General features: G+C 41.1%; 1 protein-coding gene across 1 annotated transcript in view; it reads left to right on the forward strand.

Moving 5' to 3' along the window:
* Positions 1–13,498, forward strand: part of LOC126183625 (synaptotagmin-14) — a 614,192-nt gene that overhangs the window by 463,591 nt on the left and 137,103 nt on the right. The window contains exon 2 of the mRNA XM_049925785.1: positions 11,928–12,095. Coding sequence (XP_049781742.1) covers positions 11,928–12,095 — 168 coding nt within the window. The remainder of the gene's footprint in view (positions 1–11,927; positions 12,096–13,498) is intronic.

The following is a 13,498-nucleotide window of genomic DNA, read 5'->3' on the forward strand; positions in this document are numbered from 1 at the left end:
CTTGTGAGGTATTTATATTGGTACATAACCTGTGACATGAGGTCTGCCAGACCTCTTTGCTTTATTATTCATCTGACATAAGAAGGCTAAATCCCTCTTTGACCTCTATACCAGGGATAACTTGCGGCTTTAATGACTTTAGCTTTTTACTCAAAAAATTTATCGTATTTTTGCGCATCTCTGAAGTCGTCTTCTTCTCATTAAGTTTACTGGTTATGTCTAAAATCTTAAAATTCAGATCTCCCTCTTCATCAGTGAGGAGTTTTAGGTTATGGCTATGTACAGACTCTTCCTTTTCAATGTTCTGTAGTGCTGCCTCCAATTCCTCCAGTTCATTAACCCATAAGTTGTGAGGTATTTATATTGGGACATAACCTGTGACATGAGGTCTGCCAGACCTCTTTGCTTTATTTATTTACTTATTTATTTATTTATTTATTTATTGAAAGTTATAGAAATCTCATATCTGATATCCTGATCGTACAGAACAGTATTTGGTGACTAACAGCAACTGAAATAATACTATTTGCTGACGAAACTCTGCGTATGTATGCTTTATACAACGTGCTTTAATTCAACTTAAAGAAATTAAGAGAGAATTGATTTCAACCTTTGTATTGGGTGGATTAGTATAAATATTAAGTAACTGACTGCAAACTGAAAGATGAATGGGTGCAACTGAACCATTGAAAACTGGATACATGATAATGTATTACGTTTTTTACATTTTTTACACTATTGCAAGCATCTGTTACATACGATCCACAACAGCAATGTTTTGTAAGGAAGAAGAAAAACACGTATTTAATACTCTCAGCATCATTATATTATAAAGAAAACACGAAAGTTCACTTATCAGAAGACCTTTTGAACACTTTTTTTTCATACTACACCTTACTATAAATAATGATGATAATGAGCGTATGGCATCAATGGCCGGGAGACCCCTCGCGGGGCGCTTCGGCCGCCGCTCCACAAGTTCTTTAACGCCACTACGACGACTTGCGAGTGAATAAGGATAAAATGATGACGAAAGACACATAACACCCAGTCATATCGAGGCAGAGAAAATCCCTGACCCCGCCGGGAATCGAACCCGGGACCCCGGTGCGCGGGAAGCGAGACCGCTACCGCGAGACCACAAGCCGCGGACACACCTTCCTATGCACATGGCTTACTACAGACTCATCCGTTTCATCGCCAGAAACTTTAGAATCTGAATTACCATCATATACCTCCATTCAGAAGTATTCCTCACACTCGTCAACATCACTTGCGTCATTTAGCTAGGATTGTAGTACAGTATTGAAGCCTGGATCACTTGGACGAACGCTGCTACGCACAGGTGTCACGCAGACCGCATGTGCTGATAATAATGCTACAGTTCTCATTCGGTAACAGATGGAGAGAAATTGAAACCTCAGCAATGCTCAAGGACGTTTGTGCATAAGGCAGACAGAAGTGAGGGGCAGCAAACGCAAAACAAGGCGCCAACGTAAAACTTTAGAACTATCGATCGGTGTGGGACATCACACGTCACAGATTAAAGGTTAAAAATCAGAAAAAAGACTACAGGTGCCAGCTGTGCTTGATACCTCGTGCTGACTAAACTGAGCACTCACCGAGAGAAGCGGAAGCGGACTGCAGCTTCATATCGGGCAACGTTGTGTGAGCAAATAGCTCCATTTGTATACCAGTGCCATTGAAAGGAAGAGACCTGATTTAGATTCTAGGATCGGCACCAATCTGCATCGAGTCGATAATATTCATACCAGTGCACAATCCCTTAGCTGACAAAATTTCCGATGTAGTACTGCTTCATTATATTTATTCCAGATTCTGAACCAACTTTAACGGTCCCCCTCTATTCTGTAATTTGTAATAATGATTATTCTTCTACATTTATTAACAGTAACCTCAGTTTTTTTGCAGATGGTATAGCTCTCTATAATGAAATACCGTCTGAAAACTTCTGAACAAATATTCAGTCAAATCTTGATAAGATTTCAACGAGATGCAAAGATTGGAAACGTTCTTTAAAAGTTTAGAAGAGTAAAACTGTGCACTTCACATAATGAAAACCGTAGTATACTATGACAATATTATATGTCACGACTGGGATGACTCAATTCATACAAATACTTGGTAGTAACAATTTCTAGGAATATGAAATAGATTGATCAAGTAAGCTAAGTCTAAATGAAACTTCACTTCATTCGTAAGAAACTGGAAAAATGCAGTCAGTCTGGAAACGATATTGCTTACAAAACACTATTGTGCTGAACGTATTTTAAGTAATACTCAAGAGTATGGGACCCACGCCAAACAAGACTAAGAGTGGATATTGAGCGTATACAAAGAAAGACAGCACGAATGGTCTCAGGTTTGTTTGACCTACGGGAGAGAGCCATGGAGATGCTGAAAAACACGAACTGCCAGACACTTAACGACATACATCAGTTGCGAAATGTTGCTTGAAATGTTTTAAGGAGCGGTATTAAATGAGGAATATAGGAATGTACTACAACCCCCTAGGTATGCTTCCTGCACGGACTGTGAAGAGAAGGCTAGACTAATTACAGCACTCAAAGACGTCTTTAAGAATCATTCTTCCTGCGCTCCATATGCGAATGTAACAGGAAGAATCCCTAATTATATATTAGTGCGATTGGAATTAGCCACTGTTACTCCCTTCACAGCGATGTCCCTAGTATAGATGTATATTTGGCAGTAAATGCACTCAAAACAATGAGAATTTCTGAAATATATCGTGCCTGACTCGTTTAGTTGATTCCACTGCGGAATAATGATCTTGAGCTTCAACCTCGTCAAGGAACAGCGTATCAATAAACACGTTTAACAAAAACAGTGTCAGTTTGGAAGTCACATAGAGGAAGTTCCGAAGTTTCTTCCAATTAGGGCGTTAAGGTCGATGGCCTTCGAGATAACGGATGAATAAACGCCTCAAAAATTGTGAGCGACCTGGGTCTATTGTGAAAAAGCAACTATCAGGACGAGCTGGAAGATCTGCAAGCGTCAGTAGTCTACGGAGTATTGAAGCTGTATGCATTGTAGTCTTAACGGGATCGTCAGCGTTCAGATTGCAATGAAGCGCTTGCAAGGCATACAACATAGCTCCCCCCGCCCCCTCCCCCTCCTCTCTCTCTCTCTCTCTCTCTCTCTCTCTCTTTCTGTGTGTGTGTGGGGGGGGGGGGGGGGGGAAGGGGAGGGGGGTTCCAGCAGCTACCTGGTTTCAGTATCCTGTGTCATTCCCCATTCCCTGTTTTAGATCATCAAAAAATGTTCAAATGTGTGTGAAATCTTATGGGACTTAACTGCTAAGGTCATCAGTCCCTAAGCTTACACACTACTTAACCTAAATTATCCGAAGGACAAACACACACACACCCATGCCCGAAGGAGGACTCGAACCTCCGCCGGTATCAGCCGCACAGTCCATGACTGAAGCGCCTAGACCGCTCGGCTAATCCCGCGCGGCTTTAGATCATCGATTAGTCTTCTTCAGACGTTGGTTTTAATATGTATGTCTGAAGAGTCTTGTATAAAAGATTCATCCAAGAACAACTGATGAATTAAAGTAATGGATTTTAAATGAATTTCGTAGAACTCTCTCCAAAATGTTGGAGTGAATGATGGGGAACATCAACAGACGATTGTGTGGATGAATACGTGTCATCTACCAGGCATAATTTTTAAACATTAAGAATCTGAATTATTTCCTCTTCGAAATAAAGTTTAGTTGTTCCATTTTAGTTAGTACAACGTTTTTGTTTAATTACTTTTGACGTCTTAGAGCTTCTCAAAAGTTTCTTTTCACTAGTGCCATCGCACATTTCAAGCTTGCAATGTAGATGTCCCAAAGCTTAAGAGTGGGCAATGCCGAAAGCCTGTTAAATTTTGTGGACTTGCAGGAAAATAAAGATATTCATTCAGTGACAATGGCTGAATGTCTGGAATCAATTACATCAACAGCTAAATTCGTTGTTGGCGAAACTTACAGCATTCACAATATTTACATTGCGATTTAAGAATCAGATAATGTGCTTTACAACTAATAACTGGCGCGTCTACTATTCACTGTCCCATGTTGAAGTTCAAGCCTATTGAAACGCTTTCAGAAAGTTTAATGAAATTCGATACAGTAAATATGATGCATTTCAGTTGTATTGTCTAGAAATATCCAACATACGAGGATTCTGAAATAAATGAGAACAATCTAACAGAAAATGAAAAGAAGACTTTATAGTAGTTTAAACAGCTTTATTAACCTCGTAGAAACGTATTGTGACCAGTAAATATTGTTTTCAAGGCGAATGAAAATATTTTGTTATGATCTCCAGTTTTTGTTGCTGTATGATACTATTCATTAAATTTTTCTGCTTCAGAATGGCCAGATGTGGATTTGAGTGTTGCTCATCTGGAACATGACCCCTTCCGTATTAATCTCTGACAGACTGTTGCTTTCGGAGTGCCTTTAAAATTGTTTCATTAGGTACTGTGTAATACGCTACAAGGTGTAAGTCTTTTAAATCAATCTAAGGTGAAATGATAAAGCTGTTCTCAACCCGAAGACTTGTTTCAACCCCGCAACATTTCATTGGAATAGCCATAAGGAGATGGTATGCCTTCGCCTTTCACTAACTTTTAAGCTGACTTACCCAGCTAGTTATAGGAGGACCAGTTGTGTAATAATGTGGATTCCGGAGCACAGTCGAACTCAGTATTATTCGCTTACACAAATATCATAGCCAGAGGCGAGAAGAGTGGTAAATGACCGAAATTTTTTTTCACCAATGTGGACTGGATCCCAGATCTCTCGACTTATAGTCTGACACATACTGAGCTACCCAGCTCGCCTTTCAAAAACTCAAGAGCATTATTTCTAAAATGCATGTTTTTTGTTTTTGTTTTCAGTATATTTTAAATAGTGATTGAAGTAGCTGCCGTAACATATGGTCTATACTTGCCTAAAAGGCAAGGAGAACCGTTGGAAATGGAAATGAGCGTTTGGCGTCATTGGCCGGGAGGCCCCTCGCGGGGCAGGTCCGGCCGCCTTGGCGCAGGTCTTATTACATTCGGCGCCACATTGGGCGACCTGCACGCCGGATGGGGATGAAATGAAGATGAACACAACACAACACCCAGTCCCTGAGCGGAGAAAATCTCCGACCCAGCCGGGAATCGAACCCGGGCCCGGAGGACGGCAATCCGTCACGCTGACCACTCAGCTACTGGGGCGGACAGGAGAACCGTTGAATGAAGTTCTTGCTTCAACTTCTGTGCAGCCTCCAATGGGAGACTGGCAATAGCGCAGCCATTATTAAACTTAATAGGCTAATAACAGTTTATGAGGGAAAAAAGAAAGAAAGAGCATAATCACCTTCTTTTACACTCTCCCATATAAGCGTAGTTAACATTTTAATATTTTATTTCAGAGTAGATCGAAACGATAGGTTCGTCGAGATAAGGTGCTTAATTCTTACAATTAAGATTTAAATGCGCTATTAAATTCACATCTCTTACCAAATTTACTAGGAGATGTCGATCAAGCCCTTTGAAGTAGCATCTGATGATTTGTGATGGATCAAATATCCTCCGAAATTTTTAGATGTTTCTAAGACATTAATAAATCTTTAGATTAATTTATGTGTGAGTCTGGTGCGTCTGGAGAAAAATTTCATACACTAAATGCGATAAAACTGCTTTTTTAAATAATATGTGAAAGTATATTGTAATGTTCATCTTTTCACTGTTTTGTTCCTTTTGGCTGCTATGCGTGTTCTTCGCTGCCGTCTTCGTACTGTTTTGTCTTAGACACTTTCCCACTTCATAATTTTTTCAGCATTTTATTCTGTCCTCAACTTCTTGTTTATTTATATCAAGTTCTTCTAGGTCGTCATTCACTTTTCTATGCCAGTTGGCCTTTTTCTTAATGTAATTCAATTTTTGGTGTCAGACTGGTAGAAATAGCGTTTATTTTGCGCTGATTGACATTTGCTTTATTCACACACTAAGCAGAGCAAAATTAAGGTAGCGAATTATTAAAGGTTGGAAACGGTACATAGAAAATTGACATTGTTAACAGCAAATATTGCTACAATCAAGTGTATTCAACTTCAGCAGCTGATATTCAGAAATGTGGAGGTGTTAGAGAACATGGCCATTGTGGACAGAAGCTTCTTTGCCGAAAGATCAGATTGTTTTTTATTTAACTTTTTATTCGGCCCACTCAATTGCAACTGTTAAGTGAGGAATACAGTGTTAAAATATTGGAGAGCATTCAGTAGGAAAAAGAGTAAATCCATGGCTGAAGAGCTCACGTGTTGTTTCTTGACTCATTTTCGACGAAGGCGACCTTGTGCTTCGTCTTCAATGACTTTGCAGTCGTTAAAACAACTTTTCTTCTCATTTACTTGTTACTTAACGCAGTCAGCATCGTGTTCCTCTGTTTTCCTTGATCATATATGTGCAAGGTTATAATCATGTCTGTCAAATAATGATATCAATAAAAACATGGAAGACTATGCGAAAGGTTGTGCTTCCTCTGATCGCAAGGTAAGTCTGTTTGAGGTAGTTTATCTTACTATTACTTTTTTTGATTATGGCTTTCAGAAACATATCCTTGCGTCCGGATAGATCATTGTACAAAAACCGGAGCGGAAAGCGAATCGTCGTTAATACTTATCTTTTCAGAAATTGGGAATTCGAAAAAATATATACTCTATTCTACGTAAACGTGGAATGAGAGTTAGTACGAGAACTTTTCACAGATTTCGATGAACTGATTGGGAAAGACGAAGGTGATAAAAAAGCATAGACATACACATTGTAAAACATCATTCTGGTTTCGCTTATAACAATCTTTCAATGATGTTACATAAATTGAGTAGATATTATTTATCCAATTGATGTCATTTCTCGCATTCGATAATGTACAGTTAAAATTTGAATTACGTGCAACGAAAGAAACTAGTATGGCATTCCCAGTTTGATTGGAGTGGAATGTATACCACTTTTTTAAAGGTACATTAAATTATAGTGATTTTGTTGTATATAACGTCAAAATATACGTTTAAGGGTGTTCACCGGATTGGCAGTTCCACTTATCTGAGCAATATTTTGGCGTCTCCATCAGGATAAAAGCGATATTTCTGATGTGTTCACTGTCCGGAGGCCAACGAGTCATCGAAGTATTGTGCAGGAAAATGGGACCACCATCTCGCATAAACACCAGGAAAACAATGGAATTCGTGTGCTGCTGTAGTCGGAAAAACAACTTTCTGATCTCGAAAATTCAATGTACGCTAACACAACAAGCCGCAATTTTTTTTCTACTTGATCTATTACTGGCCAACTGTCGAATACTGCTAATTTTGCATACAAAAGCGAATATTCTTGACACTTTATTTTTATTTAAGGAAAGAGTAAACTAAGAATGGTGTACGTTTGTTGAACATTGCCCTGGTGTTAGACTCCAATGCTGGCATACTTCCATTTAAGTTTTGACTGTACGATTTTCGTAATTTATCGTATCTGTTACACACGTTTTTAAATCGGTACTAACTTTTTGTCCAAATATCAGATTAAAACAAAACTGAAGCCGGGCTTGTTGTTCCCGTTCGCTCAGTGCTGTGTGGTGACAAAGACTGCGGGCTTCCCGACGTCAGGCTTTTTGTTTCGGCCCTCCTTGTTTTCTTTTTGTTCTGTTTCGCTGCCCTTATTTTCTGTTTGCATGCAGGTTGTGTTCTGTTTTGCGTAGCGAGTACGGTATCCGGGGCTGCGCAGGCGACGCCGGTGAACTCCCGACGGTTCGGGACGCCACACATTGTGCCAGGCAAGTCAAGCGCTGTTCACCAGGCACCTTCTGCCTGCTCCACTCCTGATTTCTGTTTCATTTCCTGAGAATTACTTTTAGCCGAATGGCTGTCACTGTACACCTAATTTCTCTAAATATGTATATACTGTTGGGCATTAAAACTGCAACATCAGGAAGTTAGGGATCGTCATGCTGTGGTGGTTTTTAAATTTTGTCATTTTTATTTTGTTTTGGAATTATTATTTTTTTAAATTAAATACTGAAATTTTCGAATTTAATTACCACCATATTTTTTAGCTAGGCTTCTCTACCGGTATTGTCTGTTGGCGAGTATAATTTTGGGATGTGATTTACGCCTAAAAGCTATTGGATTTCGTTTTGGTATAAGTGAAATTTTAGATGCAGGTTCTATTTTGAAAGCAAACCAAACGTATTACACTTATTGGTGCCGTTAATATGCGGTCATTCACCAACAGACACCCCCCAGACAAAGTAAGCCAAATTTACTTATCAAATTCATGAAAAAAGCTGAGGAAAAAAGGTATGATTAGTCGTAATGAAAAACACAATGTCATTACGCAAAATGAACACAAGAAAACAGAATCTCTACGTAACACATATTATTGCGACCGTACCGTACAATGGCTGATCAAGCAGAGAGAGAACAAAAAGTTGCCGGCCTGGTTCATTTAACATAAATAATGAAATTACAGAGAGGTTTTATTGTAATCGCAGTGTCTGTTAAGCAGCGATAAAATCGTCTCAGCGCTACTGCTCGAAAACACGCAGTCACGAAATCCACTAACACTTGGGGAACATTACAGTGCCCTTCGTCTGTTGTAACAGAAGATAATCAGTGAAGTGTGTCCAATGTCCCTGGGTCCACTACTTTCCTCGCTGTATATCAGTGATATTTAATCTGTATTTCACTCTAACGTCTTAACAGGAGCATCCGGACAGCTATTAGAGAACGTGTGTCCAGTCATTGGTTTATGACGAATTGAACTCTGCTGGGGACACTTTCAGTGACTTGTCTGAATGTCTGCAGAGTAATGGCAGTCCATTATTCATGAAAAGTTGAAACCAGAGAGGGTGGCAATGCTGAACGCTGGGGTCTGGGGCGAAATCGACTCATCCCAAAAGTTTTTCATTCGATACAGGTCGACCCTCTGGGCAGGCAAGTTCACTTCTGGAATGTTATTGTCCACAATTGCCTCACAGATGCTGCTTTATGATAGGACGCATTCTTGTGCTGGTTCAAACAATCATCGTCTCCGATTTTTTTTCTCTACAATACGCAGTACACGATTTTTGTAAGATGTGTTCATACCTTTCCGCGTTCATCCTTTTCTTGAGCGAAGTAAGGACACCACACCCTAATCACCGTAAAACACCTCCATACTGTAACAACGCCTCCTCATATTTCACCGTTGGCTCTGTACATGGTGGCAGATAACGTTCCATAGAACTGCCACAGAATATAGCGTGCCTCACCGCTCCAGATAACTCGTTTCCAATCGTCCGCTGTCCAGTGGCGTCGTTCTTTAACTCACATCAAGAATCGCTTAGCACTGACTTTTAAACGTGTGTCTTATGAGGAGCTGCTCGACCATTATACGGCACTCCATTCTTTTCAGCTCGCCACTCACAGTCATTGTGCTAGTTGCAGCGCTGGCAACACTCTGGAAATCACGAGTGATTCCTTCACTGGTTTAAAGCGATATCCCCCCCACCCCCCACCCCCCCCAATTGCTTCATGGTCTCTGTCCATCTGTACGTGAGGTCTGCTGGTCTTGGTTTAGCACTGTTTCTTGCTTCGCGTTTCCACTTCACAATCACATCACCAACAGTCAACTTTGGTGCCTTTAGAAACGTTGAAATGGCGCTCGTGGATTTTTTACACTGATGGCATCCAAAGACTAGTCCCCATTGGAAGTCACTGAACTCTCCTCAACGACCCATTGTGTCGTTACTGTTTGGCTGCTGACAACACAGTATTCAGTACCGCCTTTTATACTGGCGCGTCTGCCTATAATGATGTGTAGAGGTTAATTCCGTATTATATAGGGGTGTCCGGGTACTTTCGCCAGATAATGAATAGGATGATAATAGCCAGATGTATTCAAATGCCGGTCCGAAGAACATTACTGCTGTCACTTCAGGTATTAAATACGATCTCGACAAATAATGAAATTTTACTTATTGTCCGTGCACATAACAGTACAAAAAGTACCTGATAATGCATGCCAAAATTACTAACGACAGCTAAAAATGTCTGGCAGCATCTATTGCTCTATCGAAGCGGGACATCGAGTCGACCAGACCTCTAATGAAAGATATGGGTGTGTCACTCAGTGCTGCTTCAGTTCTGTAACAATACCCATCAGTCGCAGTGGCTGGCTGCTGGTGGCGCGGCAACCTCTTGGCATCCCACGACCAGATGTTTTCAGTGGATCAGAGATCCAGCGGGCGCGCTGGCAACCCTCTGCATTCATGTTTGTTACGACAGTAGGGAAAATGGAGTCTTGCATTATCCTATTTTTCTATTTTTTCTTGGAGACCTCGAAAGTATAATACAGCCAGCGGCCTTAGTGCAACAGAAATGTGGCAGCTTCAATCTAAATTACCAGCCATGGGAACCAAAGGTGATACTGTTGTGTTCATAGTGCCACACTGTATCACACCACCATGTGCTGGGCTCATATGATGATGAAGAATGCAAATATGGCAATGTCCGTTCTCCTCGGAGCCCTCGCTCGTGGAAAGCCGGTCATTAGGCTGTAAACAGAACTCGTCTGGAAGCACAACGTGGTGCCATTCTTGTGTCCAACACTGTCGTTGGGCATACCTTTCTCAGCGAGGCTTTCTTCACAGCCAAGTCATGGGAGGAGGAGGATATTAGTGTTTAACGTCCCGTCGACAACGAGGTCATTAGAGACGGAGCGCAAGCTCGGGTGAGGGAAGGATGGGGAAGGAAATCGGCCGTGCCCTTTCAAAGGAACCATCCCGGCATTTGCCTGAAGCGATTTAGGGAAATCACGGAAAACCTAAATCTGGATGGCCGGAGACGGGATTGAACCGTCTTCGTCCCGAATGCGAGTCCAGTGTGCTAACCACTGCGCCACCTCGCTCGGTAAGTCATGGGAACGTTGGTCACTGTGCTGCCAGCACATTGGGTTCCAGATGTTTCGAATTGTTTGTGTGGCTACTTACCTTGCTGCAGACAAGGTACGTGATGTAGGTGTACGATCCTGGATGGATGAGTGAATAATATGTCCGTCGTTTTGGATGCTAGTCATGTTTTGTCATTGACATCCTGGATGACTTTGAGCATCCCCCCCCCCTTCCCCAGCTTATTGGTTCTGTTTGACTCGTCATTGCACAGTAATTACTGTAGAACGTTAAACTGCAGTCTTGACAGTCCACGTTTCTCTTACATAAGGCATAACATGATCTTCGCCCAAATAACGAACATTCAAATGCAATTTCGGAATGAGAAATCCGCCGTATAATCTTTGCTTGTATACGAAGTGCACGAGGCTATCTCCCACCTACGTTGTGCAGCTGTGTTACAGTGCTGATCATTTTCATATCGAAGCTATAGTTCAGTGAAACTCAATTTTACGTTCGTTGCATACTGGCTTCATTGTGTTGCAGTTTTAATGGTCAATAGTATAATTTATATTAACAGAGCTTGGAGTTTGTCTGCTTATGTTGAAGATAATTACATATCGTCAGCACAGACTTTTTGATATGTGATAACTTATGAAATAATGTCTTGTGATTGTACCACACATTGAATTATTATGGTCATGGGAATTGAGAGTTTGACTGTTACCATAAATGTTGCTCACATGTGCCACAGCCCATATACCTGCTGTATGACAACACATGCACTGTGGTTATAAATGTCCAGGATCAATTGAACTAAAATTTGATTTAAATGTTTCACTTTTAGTCTTACTATAATTTCTTAATCTCGTGATTATTCACTGACGTAGCTGTGTTAAACAGTTACACACAATTGTAGACTTATTAGCCTACCGCCACGATAGTGTTTCTGAAAGGTAGTGTCGGTTTCTATCGGCAGTTCCGGTGGAGGCGACGGCGTTCCTGGGCGCCGTGGCAGCCTTCGTCGTGCTGCTGCTGGTGTTCTTCCTGTACCTCAACAAGAAGTGGTGCTTCTATGGCGTGGGCGGCTTTCCTTGCTGTGACGAGCCGCTTGGCACCCGCACAGGACGTGCCAGCCACCACCTCGGTGAGTAACACACACACACACACAGCCGAAAAATCAGCTTATAAATCTCTTACACCTGCTGATTGTCTTTTAAAGATAAATTCATTCGTAGTGAATAAAAGTTTTCTGATAGCAAAAAAAGGAGATAAATAAATACACTTGCATTAGTGGCCTAAACGTTGGAAGTTTACACATGTGGTCACAGATCCAGAAGAATTTGATTGACTATGACAATGACTACAAAAGCCTACGCTTGCATAAACTCATTCAATGCAACACCGCTGCGTTTTATGAAAAAAGGTCTAATAAATTACAAAATACTATAAACTACCGAAATGTTTTCATAGATCATTAGAACGAGTCTTGCAAATAAAAAAGGAAACAAGTGTGACATAAAATACATATACATCTCATATATTACAAAAACATGTGTGTTTGTATGTGTGTTCCATATCTCCTTGTAAACCACTCGATAGGTATCAACCAAAGTTGGTACACAGGCCACTAACTGTCTCTAAAAAAGGTCCACCCAGCACCCTTAGGTGTGGGGATGGGCTTGAAAAGGGTTGGTAATGCCTGACAACTCGGCTGCCCTGCATGACTAGCATGTTGTGTGTGTAGTCAGAATGCATTATAGACAGTATAGATGTGGAGCGACCGGACTGAGTAGAAAGAGATGGGAGGAGGAAATGGATAGTGATAGCAGAGAGAAGGATGTGAACAGAAAGAGGGAATAGGAAGATGTGGACAGAGAGAGGGGCAGAAGTAGATCAGCAGAGAGAAAGGGAAAAGAACAGGAAAGAAAAACGAGAAATGGTGATCAAAGAAACTGAAGGAAAAGAACAATAAAAGGAATTGAAGTTCGTGTGATCATCATACTTGCCGTAACGAAAAGGAATATAAACAGGGTGTCTCACATATCTTTGCCAGCTCACATATTTCCGAGAGAAACGAAAAGTGAAAAATGCAGTAGACCGGGGATGTATCTGTGTAGGGACCCACACAACGGGCGGGACGACCCAGACCATAAAAGTAAACAAACATCAAATGGCAAATGGCTCTGAGCACTATGGGACTTAACAGCTGAGGTCATCAGTCCCCTAGAACGTAGAACCACTTAAACCTAACTAACCTAAGGACATCACACACATCCATGCCCGAGGCAGGATTCGAACCTGCGACCGTATCAGTCCCGCGGTTCCGGACTGCAGCGCCTAGAACCGCGTGGCGACCACGGTCGGCTAAACAAACATCAATTTCAACATATAGTTACGTTTTTTGCAATGGCACATGTATATTTTTGCTATGGAAGTGAAAACCAGAGATACAATTATTGATGGCAGACTTGGTTTCGCTGCTCGAAACCTTATACCTTTTCGAATATTTAAACTTTAAATAACGGAAACGATGTCACAGTTTCTGCA

Source organism: Schistocerca cancellata, chromosome 1 (genome assembly GCF_023864275.1).
Source record: "Schistocerca cancellata isolate TAMUIC-IGC-003103 chromosome 1, iqSchCanc2.1, whole genome shotgun sequence".
Classification (NCBI taxonomy): Eukaryota; Metazoa; Arthropoda; class Insecta; order Orthoptera; family Acrididae; genus Schistocerca; species Schistocerca cancellata.